Here is a 21,445-nt window from a genome sequence, read left to right on the forward strand (position 1 = left end):
AGGCATATGGGAGTGCTGGGACGTTGAGAACACTAGGATTGAATTCCCTACACCTATAGGTCTTGTACGAAAGGATACAGAAAAACTACTCTATCTAACAGCTGTGTTGAACTGCTTAAGTATACCGTTAGGAGGACAATTGGACCCGGAGCGGTAGACTAGCTTATCGTGCATGCAGGTGCCAACAGGGGCTCAGATAGTACAGCAGCGCGATGCCTGCCGACATGTATGCAGATAAGGAACGACTCGGAACCGTACCGATGGTCATTCGGTTGCGGTCGTTACAACTTCTTGGTAGAAGCCTATCCTTTCCAGTAGATCTGGCATCCAAAGTCTGCCACACTGATGACACAGGCCATGTACAGCTCTCTTATAGCAAAGGGAGAGAGGCCTCTCTCACTATTGGCAAGCCTGCACAACTGGTAAAATGCAGACCTGGCCTGGCTGGTCCTGGTTGCCATATGCTCCTTGAAGGACAGGGCACTGTCAAAGTAGATACCCAACCATCTGACAACCTTTTTAGGAGACACTGTAGTCTGATCTGGGAAGGTGAGCACTGAATGGTGAAGTGGATGAGCTCAGTCTTTGCAGCATCAAACTGGATGGCACATGAGTCTCCTTGGGCAAACAGGCTAGCAATGTCTCTCTAGCCTTGCACGGAAAAGAGGCGGTGCGCAAAGGATTCCTTCTATGCTGGTACCTGCGGGAATCACACCAGGGTCACAGTGGTTCCGGTCGTGGTTGTTACAAGTAGTGCTCATATTTGTCGCAATTATCAGCCTTGAAGCGTTGGCTATTGATACCGGATGTCCATCATGATATAAGGTGTATACGGTGTCGGTCAATGAAGCGGTTAGCCCAGCACTTTCTGGTGTATCTCTGTGCAATCTCTGCTGCGAAATTTCGTATCATTTGGCCTGTAGGAGGTAGCCCATGTTGAGGAAGCTCATCTATGTATGTTATAAGCTCACGCACTTGCTGTGGTGTGAGGTGTTTACACCATCATCTATCTTCCTCGAAAGAATGAACGCTTGATCTCAAGGTTTTGTCGCAAGACTGGAACGAGAACTAGTATTGTCATAATTGAGTCACTCAAACGGTGATATCGATGCTGTAAAATGGCGGTGAAGATGCGCGACTGGCGGACAGCTGCTCACTCCAGGTGAAGTAGAACTTTGGAACCACCTGCGACGTTGTGGAAGTTTCTTGACAGTATCGCACGAAGTTAGGGTGAATGAAAATTCCTGCTTACCCCTGCGCAGGGCTTCACGAAAGTGCCCTCAGACCACTAAGCGTTGCATACTAACATCGAGAATCAAAAGCACATATACAAGAGATTGTTACTATCTAGCAGAGGTTTTTTGGAGGGTTTCAACGCATTGTACACCTATCAGTAGCGGAGTCGCGGTCAATTGCTCGATTTCGGTTTTCTCACTTTCACTTTGCTCCTTCCTTACCATTCGGTTGGTCCTTTCCTGTTTCTGGCCCGCAACTTCGGTCTCTGTTTCCCTTCCTTCCCTTCTCCCAAACACACTCGATGACCTCCTGGACCTTCCACATCTCAACCGCACGGCCGGTCATTCCGCGATCATGTTACCACCATCTCTTACGCCGACAACGAACGTCGCATACTACAGTGTACATCGTGGGCCAGTGTTTGGATCAGATGGCGAGTTTCACCATTTCATGAGGCAGTGTGATCCGATTCATACAAGGAATGGATACTGGAGATTCTCAACGTACGATGATGATCGGCGTGCCTATAAGTGTGGACTGAGTACGCCCGAGGCCGTTCTGATTGCACAAGATATTCGCGATGGCGTATATGACGACATAATACTGCGCTGGGTGCCAGGGGAGCTTGATGTGTGCAACAAGCCTTCGGTGGGCACGGCAGCAGCGCACTTGGAAACCATCTACAATGAGAGGAGGATATTGGGGAAGCCGCTATCTTTTCGAGGTCGAGTTCCATTGTACCCCATCAGCACTGATCAGAGGCTCATCAATTACCGACTCACGAGATATGGCATTCAGAAAGGCGTGTCACCAGATAAAACTCTCACGTCGCCGAACCACACAGCACCGACTACCTCTACGCCTGTTACAAACGCTAGAAGTTCTCCAAATCGAGTTCCTGCAACAGTCTCGACAACTGCATCGTCGCTCTCGTCGCCGCAGGCCAAGAGCAGGCTTGTCTCGCCTATCCGATCAGCGCCGACATCAGTAGCTGTACCGCGCAACATCACGCCAATCCGATCGAACCCACTCGTTCCAATTATGCACTACACGACAACAGGAGTCCACCTTGGATCTACTGAAGATCTCCAGGCTTCACAGCTCACCCAGCACGACCACCGCAAAGCTTCACCGATAAGTCCCAGATTACATGGGCGTATGCCACCGAATAGCACGAGTACCTCCGGGATTACTCATGGATCCTTTCCGTCGCCTGCTGCGAAACCTGGAGGGGTAAAAAAGCATAACCTGTCGGATGATAACGAAAATGCATGTTACATGCACGGCAGCAATGGAATCGTAGATGATTCGATTGGTGATATCTCAGTCCTGTTGTGCACGAATTTGACGCCCTCAGAATTGTTCGAGATTCAAAGCGCAACACTGCCATGCATGGACTGCGGATTGGTTGTAATTCATGCGTCTCATTGCTGGATCAATGGTATGATGCCTTTGCAATAGACGTTTTATGTATATTGCTGACCTGCGCCGCGCACAGAGGCCGCCTTGATTCTGAAGCCCACCGAGGAGTTGACTGCCTTCAGGCTGCGCGAACTTGTCGAGAACGTCGAACGTTTCGATCCTGGACCTTGGACTACGCATGTTGGTCTTCCGCAACAGCTAGTAGAGGATGATTCCAAGACTCAGGTCCAAGGTATGACAAAGATCATACGCAACCTTGATGCAACGACGAAAGATCCGGAGCTACAAGTGTTTGACGATCAGTTTACGGTTTTGCTTCGGGCACTTAAGTCACCCGGCAATGTTCAAATCATTAAAGGGTAAGCCATACTTGCATTTAATGGACGTCTGCTGACAGCATGAAAGGGCACACTCCGTCTCTGGCATTGGATTAGACGACTATGAAATGCCAGATGCATGGTAGTCCAGCGAACGGCAGGTGCGTAGGTTGCATAGGTACAACGGAGCACAGTGATGATGTTGCAAAGTTGCGAGGCAGGCAGGCAATCGCAAAAATCCGGGTATCCAAAGTTGTGGATTAAAAAGGAATGAAGCGGGAGCCTGGAGGACTTCAGGGTGTCAGCGAGAGGCAAAATTTTAATACTATGAAGCTACTATTTACGCGATGTGAAGCCAAACCTGAAGGTCTTCAAAGCATTGTAGATTTTGAGAGTTGATATGTTGTTCTGTGAATCTTGAGTTGCGAACTGACTTCTTATTACTTACGCTTTGGCTATGATCAACAGACGTCATGCTACTAGAAGCGAGGATTTACAAGCCCACTCTGTTCGTACTTCTCGTACATACCCGCTTCAAAGCTGCGGTCCAAAGCTGCGCACTTCGCGTCGCCAGTGGGTATCACCTGCCCTGCGTACAAGCCACACAGTCCGGTCCTGCGGTCAACCCACTAAGTTATGTCAGGTACACAGAATACAAACAGGATGTAATGGAGCTTACCCAGATCAGGTTTGGCAAACCGCCCCAGATCATCGTGCCGGCCGCTTTGCCATCTGGCTGATCCTCCGTGAGTAGGAGGCCTCCGAGACCCCAGTCTCTCTTCGAGTCTTTCAGGGTTCCGCCCATCGCATTGTTGACCTATATCACTCACTGTCAGCCAAACCTTTAACGCTATACCATCGTGCCTACCATATCGTCCTGCAGAACTGCATTAATCGCCGCAGAAGCCCCCTCGCCCAACTGTGGCGTGAAAAACTCCTCCAATGTCTCCTTCTTCAGTAGCTTCTCATCCTCATCCGTCGTCAACAAAGCATGCAGCACCTTGATGTATTCTTCCGCACTCGTGAAGACACCCTGTCCACCCATACAATCCTGGACTTCCTCACCATCCGCATCCTGGTATGTCATCCTAGCCCCGGTGTACCTAACCTTCCCCGACTCTTCATCTCGCACACTCATGTCCGCCATCCGCTTCTTCATGTCCGGCCGTGACCTGAGCTGAAACGTCATATCCTTGATACCGAGCGGCTCCCAGAGGTTTTGGCGCATGTACTCCTCGAGTGTCAGGCCGCTCACGCGCTCGATTAGCAGACCGGCGTAGTCGACTCCCGAGCCGTACATCCAGCTCTCTCCTGGCTCGAAAGTGAGCGGTGCATCGAAGCGCTGAAGCAGCTTTGCGCCTACACTGGGTTCCCGTCCATGGTACGCCAGCCATGCAAGCAGTTTCGGGTGCATGCCATCGTAAGTCAGACCGCTTGTGTGAGTCAAGAGTGTGCGCAACGTGATGGGCTTGGTGTGCCGCACTTCAAAAGGCTTGCCTTCGTTGTCGAAAGTTTGGAGGATCTTGAAGTCTTTCAGTTCGGGAACATGAGTGTACACCGGGTCGTCGAGTGTTAGTTTACCACGCTCGACGAGCTGTAGTGCGCAGATCGATGTCATGAGTTTGGTGCAGGATGCTACCCACATGACCGTATTGGTCTGGAGGGGTTTAGCATTCTCGGACTTCATGGAGGTGTGACCGAAGGTCTTGGTGTATTTGAACGAGCCTTGACTTGTAAGTATATGATACAAGGATAAAGGAAGAGGGGAGGTACCATCGCGATTGGTGGCAAGGAGAACGCAGCCTGGTATCTCTTGGGCGTCAACGGCCTGCTGAATTGATGTTTCGAAGTCCGCCATGATGAGGACTGGAATCTACAATGCTTTGTTGAATCGGTTGCCTTTTGCTGCTGCGCTCACACGACGAGGATTCGATTTCCAAATAATGTATTAAAGATGGTGGTTTTAATGGAGAAACACAGTACAAGTAAGAGAGTCAAGTTGAAGTATCAGCAAATGCAAGCTGACAGTCGGTGTACGTTCGTCCGTAGTCGTTCGATGTTATGTGCCTCGGCCCACACTAGTGCGGGGCTATTCATTCTAGTTGCCCGTTGCAGCCAGCTAGCACATCTCCGCATACGGGCCTTGCTTACTCCACTGCACTGACAGGCTGAGAATTTGACATATTAAAATGTGCTGACTCGAATCATGCGCAACTTCAGGTCGCCTCTTTCTATCTTCGAGTTTAATCGCGCGCACAATCTTCCAGAAGCGGATTGTGGGTTTTCTCGGCTTTATTGAAAGATGTACCTCGAGAGTCGAACTACCAATGACTTGTTACACAGGAACTCGAAGCCTTTGATAATCTTGGGCGGGCCCTGGAGGTATTCAGATTGTTTTGCTGGCCGAATAGTGGAACAGGACCGATTATCTCTATTTCTTACAAACTCCACTTCTTCAACCATTCAAGAATGATGCTTGTTGCTTCCGCCTCTTCGCACGTCAGAGCCTTCACCGTGTCGCCGTTCGGGAAAGAGCTCGGCCAGTCGTGATACAAGTTCGTGTAGTTGTAATGAACAACAGTCTCATTCCAACTGTACCTGGTCACCTTCTTGTTTTCGCTGCACAGATACGACGTCTTGTTCGCAGTGACCTGAAACCCATCCCGCTTGGCCCAGTCATCCACCCAAGTCACCATGTTCGTTGAGTTCGCGTTGCCTCGTGTGTTGATGCCACCTGCATATGGAATCGTAGTATCCTTGAAGCCGTGAAACTCCATGATGGGGATGGGATGACGGCTTGGATTGCAGGGCGGTAATTCCTGGTCGGTGCCGAGGTAGAAGGCTCCGGATACTGGTGCAAATGCAGCAATACGTTTTGTTGCTTCTGCGTCACAAGCTAGGACACCAGTAAAGCCGGCTCCATTAGATTTGCCGGCGGCATAGATCCGAGACGTGTCGATGCAGTAGGTCTTCTGGAGGTCGTCAAGGAGCTCTAGTGTGAAGGCCACATCGTTGATGGACGAGGGGAAATTTGGGTCGCCTTGCCATTGTTGGGTGCCTTTCGAGGTCTGCAAAAATGTCAATTGAGTGTTGCAGCGATATCGTCAGCAACAATGTATCTACCGGGATACCTTCTGGGTACACAGAAATCCCATCAAAGCCATACGTCGCGTTCGAGAATTGTGAGAGTTCTTCTTGAAACTTTGCGTCCTTGCCGCGCCCGTGGAAAGACAAGATCAAGGGCACCTTTTGGATTGTGTCGTATGATTTGGGCAGATGAAGACGGTACCCGCGTGTAGCCACCCCGCTCGAGCTGCTGATGGTGAGATTTACAGACTTGTCCAGTTCGATACCTTCTGGCAAAGAGCTACCGCATCCACACTTAGTGTCTTTCACAGGTGCGCAGCTGATGCCCGGCAAGGCGGCTAGGATCGCGGTGCCGAGAAGGAGTAGAGAGATCATTATGAACGATGACTAGGGTATCGATCTAGGGTTCCATCGCAACGAGGGAGCATGCTCTTAATAGGCGCGTTTACGGGCGAGCGATTAAGGCGCCCAACTTTTCGTGCTAGTCCTTGCTACCTTCCGCGAATAGGTCGGGGTGGAAGGAGCCTCAGGGACGATCAATTTGCACAAAAACTACCAAGCCGGGCGCCGAAGTGCGTGGAGCACGCAAGATGAGGAACATCATCGTGAGGCCATCTAGCAGTTGGCAAAGTGGCAAACAGCGAGGAGAACGTAACGTGAACGTAGAGGACTCCCGGATGTCGGGACGTTGCTTGTTCGCCGCTAGCAAATGAACCGTGCAGATCCCGATGACCGGTCGCACCAGCCCTCCATTCTACAGTCTGCTTTGTGGATACCATCTCGATCTGCGTCATCTCCTTCGGTGGATGAGGCTGTTTTCTCGGCCCTATGCCTGTCGATCTCCAGCCGCGGACGGTCTTTCCAGAAAATTGCTGGGCGATGCCTGTGTGTCATCTTTCGTGTGGTTGCTTACGCCGTTTTGCAGTGGAGTACCTAAATTATTTGTCGATTTGCGACACCCCGAACCCGCACCCAAATTGACATCCTTCGCCCCGTGAATCGGCAACATCATAAATCCACTTTCAATCTACGAAAAATAGGCCGACTTGCGGCAAAGCACAAGTTTAAAGTAATAAGCTCACTGGCACATGTCATGGATGGGGACTTACGACGCCAATCTCACAGGAATCCATATATGACACGGACGTTTCATTGGCGGGTGGACTTTATTTTGGCCCTGGTCTAACCACATGAGCATCTGCGGGTCGGCGACTACACCGTAGTAAGATAAGTCTGTATCTCATCTAGACCCCCTTGTGGCTCACTCCATGATCTTACGGCTATTCTCTCCACACCTCCAGTCCTTCTTACATTGTCGTCAATCCTACACGGATTTCAGCATGCTATTGCAAAGATTGTCGGGCCTGGCAGTCATCGCACTCGTCGCATCTACCGCAGCCACAAACTCGACATGTTATTATCCTAATGGTGAAAAGAACAACGGCGGAGCATGTAACGCGAATACAGAAGTGTCTATGTGCTGTGGGCCAACGTTCGTTTGCTTAAGCAACGGTCTCTGTCAACCTGGTCCGGATACCACTCGCACGTACGCATATGACTTTTACCGCAGTGGCTGCACAGATGGAAGTTTCAACTCTTCATCGTGTCCACAGTTCTGTACTAGCTGTGAGTACCTCCAGAAGTAGTTATATGGCTTGCACTGACTCGTGCATAGCGGGCTACCATAACGATCGTGGTCAGGGTGTCAAGAAATGTGGTGATAGTACTTACTGCTGTGGAGCGTCTGGAGACTGTTGCAGCGACCCGGCCAACGTCTTTACACTTGAAGCCGCGGAGGTAGTCGCCACCATATCAGCGTCGTCTGCATACATAACGTCCATTTCTGCCAACGATACGTCAACAGATGATTTCACGTCAGAGAAAAACAACCATCGTGCTTTGGCGATAGGTTTGGGCGTTGGCATCAGCCTGGGAGGATTTCTCCTGGTAGCTCTTGCGGTTTTTTACATCCTAAAGCGTAAAGCTAAGGCCAATGCCAATGCTGGCTATGAGAAAAAGGAGGAAGTTTCTGAGCTGGATGCACCATGGAAAGCTCAATTGCCAGACTCAATCTCTGCACCTACCAAGGCGGGCTATGCAGCACCAGCGGATGGGGTGGTTCACGAGATCGCGGATGGAAGGACAGAGCCATCAGTTGCACCACAAGAGTTAGAAGCGAACAATACTTATGATTGGGAACCTCGAGATGAGCCGCAGCCCCGCGATGGAGGATTTAGACCTGAGGAGCACACCGAGTATCGACCTCGGAGGTAGTTACATCGACTCTCTTACAATCAAGGAATCCGACAATAAGACAAGAAACAATACGGTGTCTATGTCCCGTTGAGCAGCACGACGATGCTCCAAATATCCTGAAGGCCTCCCGGCTATGGTGTTCTGTCGGCTTTCTCGGTTGAACAAGAGATAGCCATGTACGTACCCGCAAATGCAAACATGTGCTAACGATACCATCTGACTCTTGAGGACTGGTCTTTGATATACATTCCGAGTACCATTCTTATTCGAGGTGGAAGACACCTTGATGCCTACCAGTCACGTCTGTCTGCTAGCTCACACGCAAACCTGGGATCGAACAGCCTTGCCTGGACGCACCATTCCCAGCATGAGCTCGTGGGGTACTCAGAACGCCTGACAGCAGGTGGAGGACAGCAGGGTCTTGGAGGATACATTCGACCATCTCGAAGGAGCTGCCTGGGGTGACTGCCTTTGAGCCGCCCAACTTTGGGGCTGCGACGCCGGCGTGCGTTGCAGGGCGGGGACTTCCACGAAGGAGCTGACTCGATTCTCTTCCCGATCGGCGCCTTCTGACCACTGCCTAGGAGTGTTTGTGAGGTGTGTAGTCTTGCTTCGTCGACGTTGCAAGAGCAGGTGTGTGCCTGCTGGTGAGGGAAGCCAGTACAACGACTTTGCAGCTAACATGCCTTGAGCACTTCTGGTATGCTTCCTTGCTGCGGCGAGGCAAGGTGTTGTGAGATCAAGCTTTTACATCGATACAGCTGGCGTGTTGGCTGATTGAGGAAGAAGTGCGAGGAAAAACGGGGTGTCGCGAGTTCGAGGTGACGGAGTCGTCAAGGACAGCACCGTTATGGAGATATGAGTTAATATAGATGATTGTGTCCCTGAAATACGAAGATGTAACGTGCTTGAACTGCTTCACACCGTGCTTGTATATAACCATATAGAATCTCCCCTTAGCTATCCACTCCAGTCCGTCTAACATTTCTGACATCTCTTTCCTTCCTACGTGCATCCAACTATACCCTGAAACTTACCTTGCCAGGGGTAAAATCTCTTGATAAACCAGATATCGTTCTCCGGCGGCTTCAGATTGGGGTCAGTGAAAGCCCGACTAAAGGTCCTACCATCTGTTGAGATCCCAACCTTTTGTGAGAGAGGACATGTATCAGCTTGTCGAATGGTGACATTACATGTCGCATGTTCGTCTGTGTTCTGTGCCGAGTGAAAGTGCATGATGGACTTGCAGTCATAAACGTCGCCATTCGCTATGTAGCTTTCGGTGCCGATGGTGTAGGATTTGGCATTGAACTTAAGGTCATGTGCCGCTTCGAAGTTCTCGCATATTTGCTCGATGTTGCAATTGGCAATGTTACGACATGCAGCAGCTCAGTCCTCGTAGTCGGCAAGCTCGTCGCACTGAAAGCCAACGTACTCGTCGCCTGAGAGTCGGCCAATGGAATAACCGAAGAAGTGCAGGATGTGACCCACAAGCTACGCTGGTGCTCGTGTTTCATTCCAAGGACTGGACGATGTCAGTGTAAAAAGCGCATCAAATTTGTGAACCAATACTGTCCATGCCCACGCTCATGCGCCACGTGAGCGACGGCGTACTCGGAGATGAAGCTGTCATCGAACTCAGCCCCTAAGTTGTAGTCGAGCTCAGCATCGAAGTACATCTGATGACGAGAAGCTCCATTGTGTCTGTAGGTACATGGGCTTGCCATTACTCGTCCGGAGTTCTGCAGAACTCGCTCTTGCTGGTCGGAGGAACGAACTCCTTGATCTCGACGCAATGTGCATTGGCACTGTCAGGCTTACCAAGAGCCTCTATTTACAGTGCAACGGCCTCTTCGACATAGTCCTGGAAATGTTCTGTCATGCTGTGGGCATTGTAGCAGTATGTGATGTCACAACGACCGTCTGAACCACGGCGCCAGGTCGAAGCCCAGCCGTGGACGTTCTCAGCGTACCCCTGATCAATGTTGCCAGCAGTGTCAGCAATGACAGCTGTGAAGTTGTCCTAGGGTTTAAGGCGGGGGGCGCACGCGCCCAAAACCAATATGGCACGGCTGAAGAACAGCCAGAAAACGAAAGTTGAGTGCATATCGGTCAAGTTTAATTGGGAAAGCAGAAGTCGAGGAGTTGCCTCGCACAAGACGGTGGCCACAGTGAGACAATACAAAGGGAGCGTCATATATAAGTGAAGGGACATGCGGCCGATGGCCCCCCTAACCTCTTTGAAAAGCCCGGATGGACTGAACATTCTTGTCTGTTCCCCGAAAACTTAAAGGTTCCATGGCCGTGAGAGTTCGAGTGAAGGAATGCTCCTTTCCTGTCTATGAAGGGTGTATCGCACTGATTGATGTCAGGTCCAATCTCAACGACTTGCAACGCCACAACATAAGACCACTCTTTGTGGACACACTGAACGCCTCCCGGCTTTGCAGAGATAGATTGAGAGAACTCGCAGAATCAAAGTCCCACGCGTTGCTGTGCTGTGTTGGTCTGCCCAAATTCCTTGCTGGGTGTTGGTGCGTCTTTAAGACGAGCCACTTCGTACAGAACGTGAACTACCGAAACCTCAGCAATGCAGTTGTCACGAGCTCTCATGCCCGAACACAAGTGAGAGGTAGCAGGTAACAGCCCATACGATGCGCCAAACGGACAGATCCGCAGCAAACCTTGGAAGCTCTGAGCACACTGTAACTGCACTGGCGGCCTGACATTGGGCAACTTACGCCCTCACGTTGGCGTGCACCGAGGTTCGTCGCATCTAAATTGAGAGGTGGAACCGGCTTGTGCTGTCAATAGAAGCGAGCAGCGCAGACTCGGTGGCAGAGGGCACATGTAGCCTATGTTAATAAGACTGCAAGAGGGTAAGCGATTGCTATGGTCGAGTGTTGGTTTCGCTCAACCCCTGACAGGGAAGGCACAAGCCCCACGTGGTCGCTGGGGCGCATTTGTCCATGGCACGATTATTGCTCTTGCTCTTCCTCCACCCCTAAACACACTCATCAATTGTAAACATAAGTCAAACACTTCCTCGATTACTCATCAAATCAGCAAAAACATCTGCAAATCCCCCGTGGCGCAATGGTCACCGCGTCCGACTGTTACCGCTCGACGGCACATCGGGAGATTGGAAGTTCGATCCTTCCCGGGGGAGTTATCTTTTTTGCCCATCTCTTTCTCTTTTGCATCCTGGAAGTTCTTCGAGTGCTCCGACGCACCTATCCGCGTACTTGTTCGGCATCAAACAATCCGGCTCTTTTGCATCTGATCATGGCTGCCTCTTGTACACCTATAGCACTGTTGCTCAATATGATCCAGTACTTGTTAACTCTTATGGTTACGGTCGATTGTGCAGGTGAAAGTGTGCTAGCTGCAGCGGATCGACTCAAGGCTTGCGTCGAAGGGCTATGGATGCTAGTGAGGGTCTTTAACGAACGTTTGATGAGCACCAAATACTGCAGTCTTTATCTCACCACAGCTCTTGTGTGCAAAGAACAAAGGTGAGTGAGAGTGGATGATGTTGTCGTCTGGCAACGAACGCGCCGTTCTAACGAAGATCATTGCATTGCGCTAAGGTCTGGCGTGAGCTAGCGCCTTCTTCTTTCGTCACCGTTCTACCGTGGTTCCATCATCGTAAAAGTCAGGTAACGAGCTGCATGGTATAGATCAGGGTGCAGGCTGCGGAATCATGACGAGAATCGCGGTAAAGATATGTAGGTAGTGAATTCACATTGCATTGTACGCGTTCCAAGAATAAATGAGATGACTATTTCGATCTGAATGCGGCCAGCCGTGCGACTTGATTGGCCCGCACCTTCCAGGGTTCGCACGCAAAGGCTGCCCCTTGTTGCGCGCCCCTCTGCAACCTCAACAAACTGCCTATCACCCACCCCATCAGCACCTTTTCACGCCAAAACGCACCCACAACCATCAAAGTCCATCACAAGCATCTCGGAACTGGATGCGTTGGACTTTACGAGTATTTTGACACCCATATCGACATTATTGCGACGCGTTTTTGTCGCGAAACAGCGTTGCGCAGGCCGAGAGGCCACCTGGCCGAAAGGGCTGCCCGGCAGAGTCTGCGCCGGTCACGTGCTAAGTTTCGACTGCCAAACGCAGAGCTGAAGCAACATGACGCAACGCGTTACTGGCCAGCGCTTTCGCCAGCGCAAATTATCTACGAAGCAAAATATACCTGTATTGCGCGAGCATGAGGTCGAAAAGCTCGATGATGATGAAGCGTCGCGGCATATCCCGAAGGTCGAAACTGGTGTTGAGAAAGGAGAGGAAATTGTAAGCCCTACCACTAGTCGCTCTAGGCATTCACTCTCGGAGTGCAATCATTGTCACCGCGATGCACTTACCTTGCACATCATTTATCGCATCGCAACTCGCTGCAGAGACTTACCTTCATCCACATTCCAACGCGCAGTTGCTGACCACATCGATAGGAGCATCATTTGCAAGCCGTCATCTCTGCGGCGCAGGCGGCAGCCCAAGGTGCTACCGGCGGTAAGATCGCTCAACTGTACATCCCCACACCAGAAGCAACTGCAAGTCATCTGCAGTACGATGACTTGTATCCAAAGCATTTCACGCAGCCTGCGACCTACATCCGGTTCTCTTCTACCGTAGAAGATACTTCAGGATGTCCGTACTGCATGACTAGTGATGATGCCGCATTCCTCAAGGCGTACAACCAGAAGAAAACCAAGGGACCCCATTGTTCCGAGGATGAGTTTGAGGAGGTCATGAACTTCTTCGAAGAGACCGCTCAGATGAAACAGCCATTTTCTGCCGTTGGTGATGCCCCAGTACTGGCATACGAAGACTTGGAATCGGATTTTGACGAGACGATTGGTGAGGGAGCGCGAAGATTTGCCAAAGACATCTACCCGCATTGGAAGAACCAAAGACTGCTGAAGGGCAACCGCCTATTACTCCCATCGCTGAAGTTCGAAACAAATCTCGAGACCGATGAGGCAGATCCATATGTCTGCTTCAGACGCCGTGAAGTGCGGCAAGTCCGCAAGACTCGAGGACGAGATGCGCAGGTGACCGAGAAGCTGAAGAAGCTGCGAAACGAGCTGGAACAGGCAAGGTTCTTGATGGCTCAAGTGAAGCGGCGAGAAGCACTGATGAGGGATTCGCTTGCGAACGACAAGCAGATCTTCGAGCAGCGGCACGCTGTTAAGGAAATCAAGAGAAGACTCAGCATCAAGGCCGATGATGAAGAACTCTTGATCACCCAGAAGGTGGGTTGCCGAAACGTCCTCGAACAGTTCCAGAATGAGACTGACATATCACAGCCTGCGCCTAAGCCTAAGCCAAGACCTGACCTCGAGAGAGTCCGCCAGAACATCCCTGGTATGAAGCCTCAGGTCACCCGTGCAGATGGCCGTCTTGTCGATAGCGACCTTGTATATCTCGAGGAGCAGCAGGCGAAGAAGACGGAAGCAATCGACACCTTCATCGAGGACAATCTCGTTAAGCATCAGAAGTGGAACGTCGGTTGGGTGGACGCAACATGGCGACCAATCACACCACCGCTGGAGCAGGCTGCTGCGAAATCGGACTTCCGTACGGTCTTCACAGAATCGCAGCTGCCTACTCCTCCAGCATCCGTTTCAGATGATGAAGGTGCTGACTCCATGGCGGTAGTGCGTACAAATGCGCCGGACACACCACGTCAAAGTACGCGGATACGTTTCAGTTCGCCTCCAGATGACGTTCCGTTCCAAGATCAGTCTCGTTACCGAAGACGCATTGGACGAGGTGGTCGTGTGATGATCGACCGGCGTGGCGTCAAACGCCAGAAGCTCGAAAGCAGTCAGCTAGACGAGCGTATTGCGGATCGATGGAAGTATTCCGGAGATAGTAGTGAGGATGAGCAGATGTATCCTGTCGATTGGACAGACAATCTGCACATCAGGTATCGTATCATGATCGAGCGCCAGGGTGAGAAGCAACATGCTCAGCAAGCAGCAGGCGCCGCGCGGAAAAGTATTGAAAACAACAACCGATCCGCATCCGGTCACCTCATGCCGCCAACAGCAGCGCCTGGCCCAAGCTCGGCCCCGTAATCCTTCTCTTTCAGCAGCTTCTTGACGACGATACGTGTTGGTTTGTGGCGAGATATACCCTTTGATTCTTATTCGCGAATTGATCCAGCAGGAGAAGCGGATCTACCAGATATATGTACAATACTCGGCGGTCAGGGTTGCGGAGTCGGGAAGACCGGTGGTGGTCTCTGGATAGTCATTAGCGGTCTGTCCCGGTCGTTCTTGGATATGTATAATACCTGCAATACAAGGCTACACAAGGCGCCGTAATGAGCACCTATTAAAAGAAAGCAGAAAACTTACCATGCCACTACTGTCATTGCGTTGCTGCTTTGATAATCTGTTGAATTCGAAGTCACAGATGTTGCCGCCACCGGGTTGTCGAGGGAAAGCTGCGCCGCTCATGCTCTTTGCCGTTTCCCAGTGCCACCCATTTCCACATCCCCTTCTTCATCAACGTCTCGTGGTCTTTTTGATGCACCTCCTTCTCTTGCAACTTTCTCGGCCAGGGCGTCTTCCACCTGCTTCAGCAGTCTCTTCTCTCCGATTCGGACTGCCTTAGCCATCGCAAATCGTCGCTCTTTCGAGCCATGTCCGCCTACATTTGGTATTCCGGTAAAATCGCGGACATCGTCATCAAGGCTTGAAGCATATTGTGCGAGGCGTGTCTGAACCAGTCTATGCAAGAACTCGGTGCCTTTGCTCGTCATCCTTTCGGGTTTTGGTAATTTGCCCTTCATTTTGAGATGCTCAAACTCTTCATCAGGCAGCAAAAGAGTCTCGACAAGTACAACGAGCTCAGGAGACAAGCTCTCCTGTAGTGTGAATGGGTCGCTGACAGTGATATCGTAGCCAGTGTCAATGACCTCTTTTTCATCAAGGTACTCGATCCGCGCCTCGGAGTAAATGCTGGCTGTTGTCGCAAGATCGGTTACAAGGTCCATGGAGACCTCCACAACGTCGTATTGGGCGTAGTTGTCGGTGATGTAGCCATAGCGCCTGAGCAGGTCAGAGCGTGGGAGGGGTCCGTAGTCGTTGTAGATCTCGTCGCCAGCACGGATCGGCTTCAAAGCCTTCATGTCTAAGGAGTCGGCCTCATAGAAGAGGCGAGCGTTGTTGCGGTCTGCGTCAGCATTCAGCATGTCTGCCAAGGGAACCATTCCTTTTGGAAGCGCCTCATCCTCATCTTCAGAAGCATATCCTTCCTCGTCGACGTCCTTGTGTGAGACCGAAGGCTCGACGTCGAAAGCGTATGCCATGATCAGCGAGCCCATGCGGTGCATCAGAGTGAGGTTGCGCTCATCACGCATTTCCTCCGCCTTTTGTGGCGCACGGTCGTCATCTGCGAAGAAGACGTGTGCAAATTCCTTGATCACTGGGATCAGCTGCTCAAGAAACATCTCATTTGCGCTCTCTTTTCCAATCTTGTTCACGACAGCACTGGCCTGCAACTCAGCGAGCTCGTCCTCGGTCCAGTACATGAGGGTCTCGAATTCGGAGGGCAGGACAGAGAAGCACGCAGCCCAGTTGGAGGCATCGCCGTTGAGGTACTCATAGAGCATGACGAGAATGAGAGAGAGCCATGGGCCTAGCGTGTCGAAGGTAGCGGCGGGGATCTCCTTGGACAGGATCGAGTTCTCGACGCTGAGAATTGCTGAGCGGGGAATACGAAAGAGGAGCTCGTGCTCGGCGATGTCCTGTGTAGCAACTGGTCATAGTCAGTAAGCGATTCCTCCAAAAGACTGCAAAGCATTATTCTTGTGAGACCGGTCGGTCCACATGGACTCTGACCGCCTCTAAGTGTCAGAAAACGGCCACTTACCGACGCCTCTCCCGGCTTGCGCATGTCGAAGGTCTTCGAGTTTGATCTTTGGACTGATCTCCGCTCCAGACTGCTGTAACCACGACAGAAATGCCTGACCGGCGCCGTCAAAGTCGGCCATGTTCGAATGGGTAATGAGCGTTGTGTTTGGTGAAGTGGAGGTTGGAAATGTGATGGATCGTTAGCGGCGGCCGTCAAAGCAGGGCGAGCCGAGATTGTTCCTCATTGGCCGAATGCTGCCAGCTTCAAGTCTACACCTTCTGGGCAAAGACGTTGGCACCTCGAAAGCTCAAACATCAATTTAAGTTCGTCAGGTAGAGACTTCCTGTAATTCAGCTTCGAGGAAAGGAGAAATTGGCAGCAGTGTCAGCTCGAAGTCTGTGTCACCAAGCTCAGACCTCGGGGCCTTCAAGTGAGGTTTGTGTAGCAAGGGTAACCCTAACGTGCGAACGTGCTCAATTTCACACCTTCACATCAGGTCGTTACTACCATGGAGGTACGCCGTATGTAACTATTGTATCTGTGTACTCGAACAGCTCAATTGCGATCAGCCTTGCTTTTAGCCCTATGAACGCTTCTGAGATTTAGAGTTCCATATCGATATCGGCCTTGGCAACGTTCTTTCCACCCCGCCATCTGTGAATCTTGAACGCGTCTGAAGACTAAGTCTCACAACACATACATTCACAATGATCGCTATAGGGTTAGAGGGCAGTGCCAACAAGATTGGCATTGGTATTGTATCCCATCCAGAGCCCAACAAGCCTCCCATTGTCCTTTCAAACTTGCGACACACATACAATTCCCCACCAGGCGAAGGCTTCCTTCCAAAAGACACAGCACTACACCACCGAGCATGGGTTGTACGGTTGATCAAGCAGGCCGTGAAGCAATCTGGTGTTAAGATTGAGGATATCGACTGCATATGCTACACCAAAGGGCCAGGAATGGGCGCACCACTGCAGAGCGTGGCGCTTGCAGCACGAACTATCAGTTTGCTCTGGAATAAGCCTATGGTGGGCGTGAATCACTGTGTTGGACGTCAGTACCCGCCAAATCTATAAGCATGGCACTCAGAGCTGACAAGCCGACAGACATCGAAATGGGCCGTTCAATAACTCACGCTGACAACCCTGTCGTCCTCTATGTCTCTGGCGGTAACACACAAGTCATTGCCTACTCCGCACAACGATACCGTATATTCGGTGAGACCCTCGATATTGCGATAGGGAACTGCATAGATCGGTTCGCACGTACGCTTATGATACCCAACAACCCTTTCCCCGGATACAACGTCGAACAGCTGGCAAAGAAAGGCAAAAATCTTGTAGACTTGCCATATGGTGTGAAGGGCATGGATGCAAGTTTCTCGGGGATATTGGCGGCGGCTGATCTCCTGGCACGAGGGCTGGACGAGACGCTGCCTGATGAGAAGAGGCTTAAGACTGAGGATGGAGAGCTGGTGACAAGAGAGGATATGTGTTTTTCGCTGCAAGAGACAATCTTTGCTATGTTGGTCGAGATCACAGAACGCGCCATGGCTCACGTTGGGTCACAACAGGTTCTGGTTGTGGGGGGTGTTGGATCGAATGAGCGATTACAGCAGATGATGGGCATGATGGCACGAGATCGAGGAGGCAGCGTCTTTGCGACTGACGAGCGGTTTTGCATCGATAATGGCATCATGATCGCACACGCTGGACTGCTGGAATATTCTACAGGTATCGTTACGGTCCTAGAGGACACAACATGTACACAGAGATTCAGGACCGATGAAGTTTTTGTAGGGTGGAGGAAGGATTGAGGCATGAGCGAGGTACGCAACTTCACTTGAAATGATACCCCGTTTACGATATGCCAGCCACGTCGAATAAATGCCTGGTCCTTCCCCGATCGACATGATCCAAAATGTTGATAAACACCTTCCTTCGCTGTCTGAGCAGTGCGCGATGGGTCGTTGGTGAGATAGGAAGTTTCAAGTGGCGGACTTCGGGTACATATCTACGACAGAACATCTCTGCCCCGACCTCGCACCGAGAAGGGCATGGACTATGGATGGGAGTCTGATAGAATCCCGTGAGGCGTTCACTGATGACCCGAGGCTAGTCTAGTGTCGCATTGTGGTTGGCTCGCTTGTGCCACGATCCCTGCCTGCAGCTGCAGCAACTCGTCTCATCTCTGGCCCCGACATCACCACTTGCACCAAACTCCCGGCACGGGCATTTGACAGTATTGTCATTGCAATTGCTTTCACTGGGCCATGATGTTGAGCCTCACTGTCTCTAGCATATCCCGTTGACCAGGCTGCTGGTCAAGCTACCCGCTCTGTCGGTTGTGGTGACTGAAAGGTGTTACTTAAACCCTGATAGTTGTGTCACCAGTTCATGTCAGATTTCCAGTAGAATACTGGGAGGCTTTCTATATGATATTCCGGCGATGTGTCGATCTTCAAGGTAACCGGCTATATTCGCACATTAATCCCGCAGGACGACCAAAGCTGCGCAGCCTTGTGTATTCTCACGTCCTCAACTCAAGCGTTTCATCGTGCGGCCAATCAGATCGGGCTGATCTACTACCGCTAGCTAACCATAGCCATTGCTATTCCTGGTCATGAACAGGGGTACTTCTAGTCCCCCGGTTTCAAGTACCTCTCTCGACGGGCCATGTGTATAGACCACCGACGGACTCAATACCCAGTGCACAAGCCCGGTATTTGTATTCGAGTCCCTCTTCCTGCCGTGGAAGCACGATCAGTCTACTTGAAAGACTTAATTCAACGGTCCAGACCCACTACTTTCGAGCCAGACACCATAGCGGACCTCCGCATCGAATCACAAGCGTCTACCGGGGCCACGATGGACGCAGATAGAAGGCTCACAAAAGCTCTGGAAGCGGCTAATGATGCGCTCCAGCATCTATCTATGTCGCCTGACTTCTCCTGTCTCGACTGCACTCACATTGATCGTTTGATCGGGAGAGTTGTCGACCTACCAACCGAAGGCAATCAGAGAAATAGCAGGCGCAACCTTCTAGTTATAAGGCAATGGATGATTACAGAAGGGCCGGGAGTCGTACTACTGGAAGTTCTTGGGCAACTTTACTGGCGGTTGGGCGAGCTCAATAGCAAGCAGTTCGAGAAGTTCAAGATGGCTCTCCAGCAGCAACAGCCATATTTGTCACTTATTCAAGACACTGCCGCAGTCACCTTGGTACTTCAGAGACTGCAACATATCCAACGGTTGAAGGCGGAAGCGTGCCAGGATTTCCTCTGCGAACTGTCTGACTTGACAGGGATGAAAGGCAAGTCTGTAGTATCGACGATTCGATAGCGAATACTGACTCGAATAGTCGACTCACAAATGGCTGAGGTGGATGCCTCAAGATCGAGATCCAGTAGCCCATTTTCTCCGGCGTCTGTGCAGTCTTCAGACAGTACTTCGTCCCAAGAGACCGGCTATGTAAGCCTGATCAAGTATGTGCCCTCAGCCACTGCATGGTCAGGCGACATTGAACAGCTCCTTATCGACTTCTACGTCAATGGGATCTGTCCTGGTCGCACGGTTGCTACCCAGTCGAATGGCTACCTATCTTTGCTCCAAGTCGCGAATACCTGCCTGAGCACACGATATGCTCTTCTCAGTCTATCTGCATCATACATCAGCGAGTACCTCCCTTCGCAAAAGGATCTCTACCACCAGGCAGAATTGTACTATTCAACACAAGCTCTCCAAGCTCTTGCAACGCAAATCACCAATGGCGATGATTATGAGGGTGCGCTCGCTACTAGTATGCTGCTCATGCATCATGGCGCTATCAACAACTCTCCAGACTCGCCCCTATGCTGGTCTTGTCACGCAAACGTATTCAACATCATCCCAGACAACTCGGTCAATCACCAATCAGACTCAGCGCTGTTCATTCGCGGACAGCTTACTCTCGCTCGCACCGCACAGACCTCGCAATCACTTCGATCTACACAGTTTCACTCGCTCGAGACCAAGACTTGGTATGACGGCACCCCGCCCAGCGATGCTCAGAAGATTTGCGGAATTCTTGGCTTCTCACCACAACTGCTGTTCATCATCTCATCCATCACGTCGCTAGCGTTAGACGCCAGTAACATCAACATGCTCATGTATGCTCAGCTACAAGAAGCAAAACTCCAACACCTGAAGCAATGGACTGCGGAGCCTCAAGGTATTGAACAGGAGATATTGCTTGCTACAGCAGAGGCCTTCCGTCTGGCAGCGCTGATATACCTGCGCTGCCGTCTGTACGGGTAAGTCACTTGGCTCATTTAGCATGTTCGTCTCGAATCACAACTGACAAGTGCAAGTATGACGCGTTTCCACCCCTCCATCCTCGACCTCTCCGACGCTCTTCACACTCTCATTCTCTCCCTCCCGGTCAAAGGCGCACTCTACACAGCCATCTATCCTGTGTGGCCGGTCTTCGTAGCCGCCGTCACTGTAAACTCGGACAAGCGCGACCATCTGTACCAACGCGTTGTACCCATCCGAGAAGGCGATAAGAACACATTACCGGCGGTGCTGAAGCGCATAAGTGGCATGCGAGTCTGTCTTGCACAACAGGATCTGACTTGTCAGAGGCGGGACGGCTGGTGGGATGAGATGTTGAGTCCAAGTAGTAGTACGACTGCGCTGGGAAGGAATCTGCTGTGCTTAGGTTGATCGGCAGTCAGCGATGTTTTGATGCGGATGTTTAAAAAGGCGTTTGGCTTTTGGAGTGGATGCACATTCCCTTTCGTTTTCAGTACATTTGTCTTCTCGCACTTTGCATCCACCTCTATACCCCTAGATCTCTCCGTTTCCATCATCGCTTCGGGTTCTACCATTTTAGAGCCAAGACAAATATATGAATCTTTGCGCGTATCAAGTCCTGGGAATGCGCAGCTTCCACCATCTGCAATAACCCGCATTCTCTTACCATCATGCTTGACTGGACCAAACCACTGTCAGCATTTGCAGTTGATGAAGAAAGTTGCGTTGCTGTGCCGTTACTGTCGACCAAGTCGTGTCAGCCAATCACGCTGCCGTCTGACCGTACGGTGCTGCAGCTCCGACCGTACGGACGCCGTACCAACATCCTTATGTTGCTGCGCATAATTTACACCTCTACTCGGAAACCGGTATAGCAAAGACGTTCGCCGACCGTTTTCGAGCTCAAGAACTCGGAAGAACTGTGAAAGCTTACACCGCAGCGTG

The 21,445-nt window shown here is 51.2% G+C and overlaps 11 protein-coding genes and 1 non-coding gene across 12 annotated transcripts; 8 read left to right on the forward strand and 4 right to left on the reverse strand.

Annotated features, from left to right (window-relative positions):
* Window positions 1-1,590: 1,590 nt before the first annotated feature.
* On the forward strand, window positions 1,591-3,151 carry BU25DRAFT_484597 (uncharacterized protein; the record flags this gene model as incomplete). The annotated part of the gene is made up of 3 exons (XM_033711202.1): window positions 1,591-2,677; window positions 2,735-3,017; window positions 3,064-3,151. 3 exons carry the CDS (start codon window positions 1,591-1,593, stop codon window positions 3,119-3,121), a joined length of 1,428 nt encoding a protein of 475 aa, XP_033564655.1. The 3' UTR covers window positions 3,122-3,151.
* A 263-nt stretch (window positions 3,152-3,414) lies between these two features.
* Window positions 3,415-5,123, reverse strand: BU25DRAFT_258411 (beta-lactamase/transpeptidase-like protein). Its single transcript, XM_033701695.1, has 4 exons — window positions 4,749-5,123; window positions 3,844-4,700; window positions 3,655-3,792; window positions 3,415-3,604 (listed from the first exon to the last, which is right to left on the reverse strand). The coding sequence occupies exons 1-4, from the start codon at window positions 4,831-4,833 to the stop codon at window positions 3,455-3,457; spliced, it is 1,230 nt and encodes a 409-aa protein (XP_033564656.1). The 5' UTR covers window positions 4,834-5,123; the 3' UTR covers window positions 3,415-3,454.
* On the reverse strand, window positions 5,124-6,517 carry BU25DRAFT_258410 (carbohydrate esterase family 1 protein). The gene is made up of 2 exons (XM_033701694.1): window positions 6,099-6,517; window positions 5,124-6,043 (listed from the first exon to the last, which is right to left on the reverse strand). Exons 1-2 carry the CDS (start codon window positions 6,435-6,437, stop codon window positions 5,414-5,416), a joined length of 969 nt encoding a protein of 322 aa, XP_033564657.1. The 5' UTR covers window positions 6,438-6,517; the 3' UTR covers window positions 5,124-5,413.
* Window positions 6,518-7,402: 885 nt separating this feature from the next.
* On the forward strand, window positions 7,403-8,336 carry BU25DRAFT_419446 (uncharacterized protein; the record flags this gene model as incomplete). Its single annotated transcript, XM_033707936.1, has 2 exons — window positions 7,403-7,688; window positions 7,738-8,336. The coding sequence occupies 2 exons, from the start codon at window positions 7,403-7,405 to the stop codon at window positions 8,334-8,336; spliced, it is 885 nt and encodes a 294-aa protein (XP_033564658.1).
* A 1,250-nt stretch (window positions 8,337-9,586) lies between these two features.
* Window positions 9,587-10,045, reverse strand: BU25DRAFT_419447 (uncharacterized protein; the record flags this gene model as incomplete). Its single annotated transcript, XM_033707937.1, has 2 exons — window positions 9,587-9,843; window positions 9,904-10,045. The coding sequence occupies 2 exons, from the start codon at window positions 10,043-10,045 to the stop codon at window positions 9,587-9,589; spliced, it is 399 nt and encodes a 132-aa protein (XP_033564659.1).
* A 1,023-nt stretch (window positions 10,046-11,068) lies between these two features.
* Window positions 11,069-11,674, forward strand: BU25DRAFT_258454 (uncharacterized protein). Its single transcript, XM_033701696.1, has one exon. The coding sequence runs from the start codon at window positions 11,176-11,178 to the stop codon at window positions 11,599-11,601; it is 426 nt and encodes a 141-aa protein (XP_033564660.1). The 5' UTR covers window positions 11,069-11,175; the 3' UTR covers window positions 11,602-11,674.
* Window positions 11,401-11,487, forward strand: BU25DRAFT_t39. The gene has a single exon. It is a non-coding gene; the product is annotated as a tRNA-Asn (tRNA).
* Window positions 11,675-12,074: 400 nt separating the features above from the next.
* BU25DRAFT_258457 (uncharacterized protein) lies at window positions 12,075-12,637 on the forward strand. The gene has a single exon (XM_033701697.1). It carries the CDS (start codon window positions 12,114-12,116, stop codon window positions 12,459-12,461), a length of 348 nt encoding a protein of 115 aa, XP_033564661.1. The 5' UTR covers window positions 12,075-12,113; the 3' UTR covers window positions 12,462-12,637.
* BU25DRAFT_408407 (uncharacterized protein) lies at window positions 12,151-14,689 on the forward strand. Its single transcript, XM_033705810.1, has 3 exons — window positions 12,151-12,629; window positions 12,788-13,591; window positions 13,646-14,689. The coding sequence occupies exons 1-3, from the start codon at window positions 12,468-12,470 to the stop codon at window positions 14,417-14,419; spliced, it is 1,740 nt and encodes a 579-aa protein (XP_033564662.1). The 5' UTR covers window positions 12,151-12,467; the 3' UTR covers window positions 14,420-14,689.
* A 110-nt stretch (window positions 14,690-14,799) lies between these two features.
* On the reverse strand, window positions 14,800-16,341 carry BU25DRAFT_335606 (SET domain-containing protein; the record flags this gene model as incomplete). Its single annotated transcript, XM_033702590.1, has 2 exons — window positions 14,800-16,106; window positions 16,221-16,341. 2 exons carry the CDS (start codon window positions 16,339-16,341, stop codon window positions 14,800-14,802), a joined length of 1,428 nt encoding a protein of 475 aa, XP_033564663.1.
* Window positions 16,342-16,895: 554 nt separating this feature from the next.
* BU25DRAFT_362699 (putative tRNA threonylcarbamoyladenosine biosynthesis protein KAE1) lies at window positions 16,896-18,015 on the forward strand (the record flags this gene model as incomplete). Its single annotated transcript, XM_033703746.1, has 2 exons — window positions 16,896-17,261; window positions 17,315-18,015. Coding segments are annotated over exons 1-2 (1,053 nt in total), but the record flags the coding sequence as incomplete, so codon positions are not given.
* Window positions 18,016-19,075: 1,060 nt separating this feature from the next.
* On the forward strand, window positions 19,076-21,388 carry BU25DRAFT_484615 (uncharacterized protein; the record flags this gene model as incomplete). Its single annotated transcript, XM_033711203.1, has 3 exons — window positions 19,076-19,531; window positions 19,589-20,499; window positions 20,557-21,388. The coding sequence occupies 3 exons, from the start codon at window positions 19,076-19,078 to the stop codon at window positions 20,909-20,911; spliced, it is 1,722 nt and encodes a 573-aa protein (XP_033564665.1). The 3' UTR covers window positions 20,912-21,388.
* Between the last annotated feature and the right edge of the window lie 57 nt (window positions 21,389-21,445).

Source organism: Macroventuria anomochaeta (genome assembly GCF_010093625.1).
Source record: "Macroventuria anomochaeta strain CBS 525.71 unplaced genomic scaffold BU25scaffold_7, whole genome shotgun sequence".
Taxonomy (NCBI): domain Eukaryota; kingdom Fungi; phylum Ascomycota; class Dothideomycetes; order Pleosporales; family Didymellaceae; genus Macroventuria; species Macroventuria anomochaeta.

Bases quoted from the DNA above. Each gene is read 5' to 3' on its own strand.
- BU25DRAFT_258411 (XM_033701695.1), bottom strand. From the start codon at position 4,833: ATGGCGGACTTCGAAACATCAATTCAGCAGGCCGTTGACGCCCAAGAG. The intron at 3,793-3,843 runs GTAGGCACGATG...TGAGTGATATAG, and splicing joins CAGTTCTGCAGGACGATATG to GTCAACAATGCGATGGGCGG. The intron at 3,605-3,654 runs GTAAGCTCCATT...GACATAACTTAG, and splicing joins GTTTGCCAAACCTGATCTGG to TGGGTTGACCGCAGGACCGG.
- BU25DRAFT_258410 (XM_033701694.1), bottom strand. From the start codon at position 6,437: ATGATCTCTCTACTCCTTCTCGGCACCGCGATCCTAGCCGCCTTGCCG. The intron at 6,044-6,098 runs GTAGATACATTG...ACATTTTTGCAG, and splicing joins TGTACCCAGAAGGTATCCCG to ACCTCGAAAGGCACCCAACA.
- BU25DRAFT_258454 (XM_033701696.1), top strand. From the start codon at position 11,176: ATGTTAATAAGACTGCAAGAGGGTAAGCGATTGCTATGGTCGAGTGTT.
- BU25DRAFT_258457 (XM_033701697.1), top strand. From the start codon at position 12,114: ATGCGGCCAGCCGTGCGACTTGATTGGCCCGCACCTTCCAGGGTTCGC.
- BU25DRAFT_408407 (XM_033705810.1), top strand. From the start codon at position 12,468: ATGACGCAACGCGTTACTGGCCAGCGCTTTCGCCAGCGCAAATTATCT. The intron at 12,630-12,787 runs GTAAGCCCTACC...CCACATCGATAG, and splicing joins TTGAGAAAGGAGAGGAAATT to GAGCATCATTTGCAAGCCGT. The intron at 13,592-13,645 runs GTGGGTTGCCGA...GACATATCACAG, and splicing joins AACTCTTGATCACCCAGAAG to CCTGCGCCTAAGCCTAAGCC.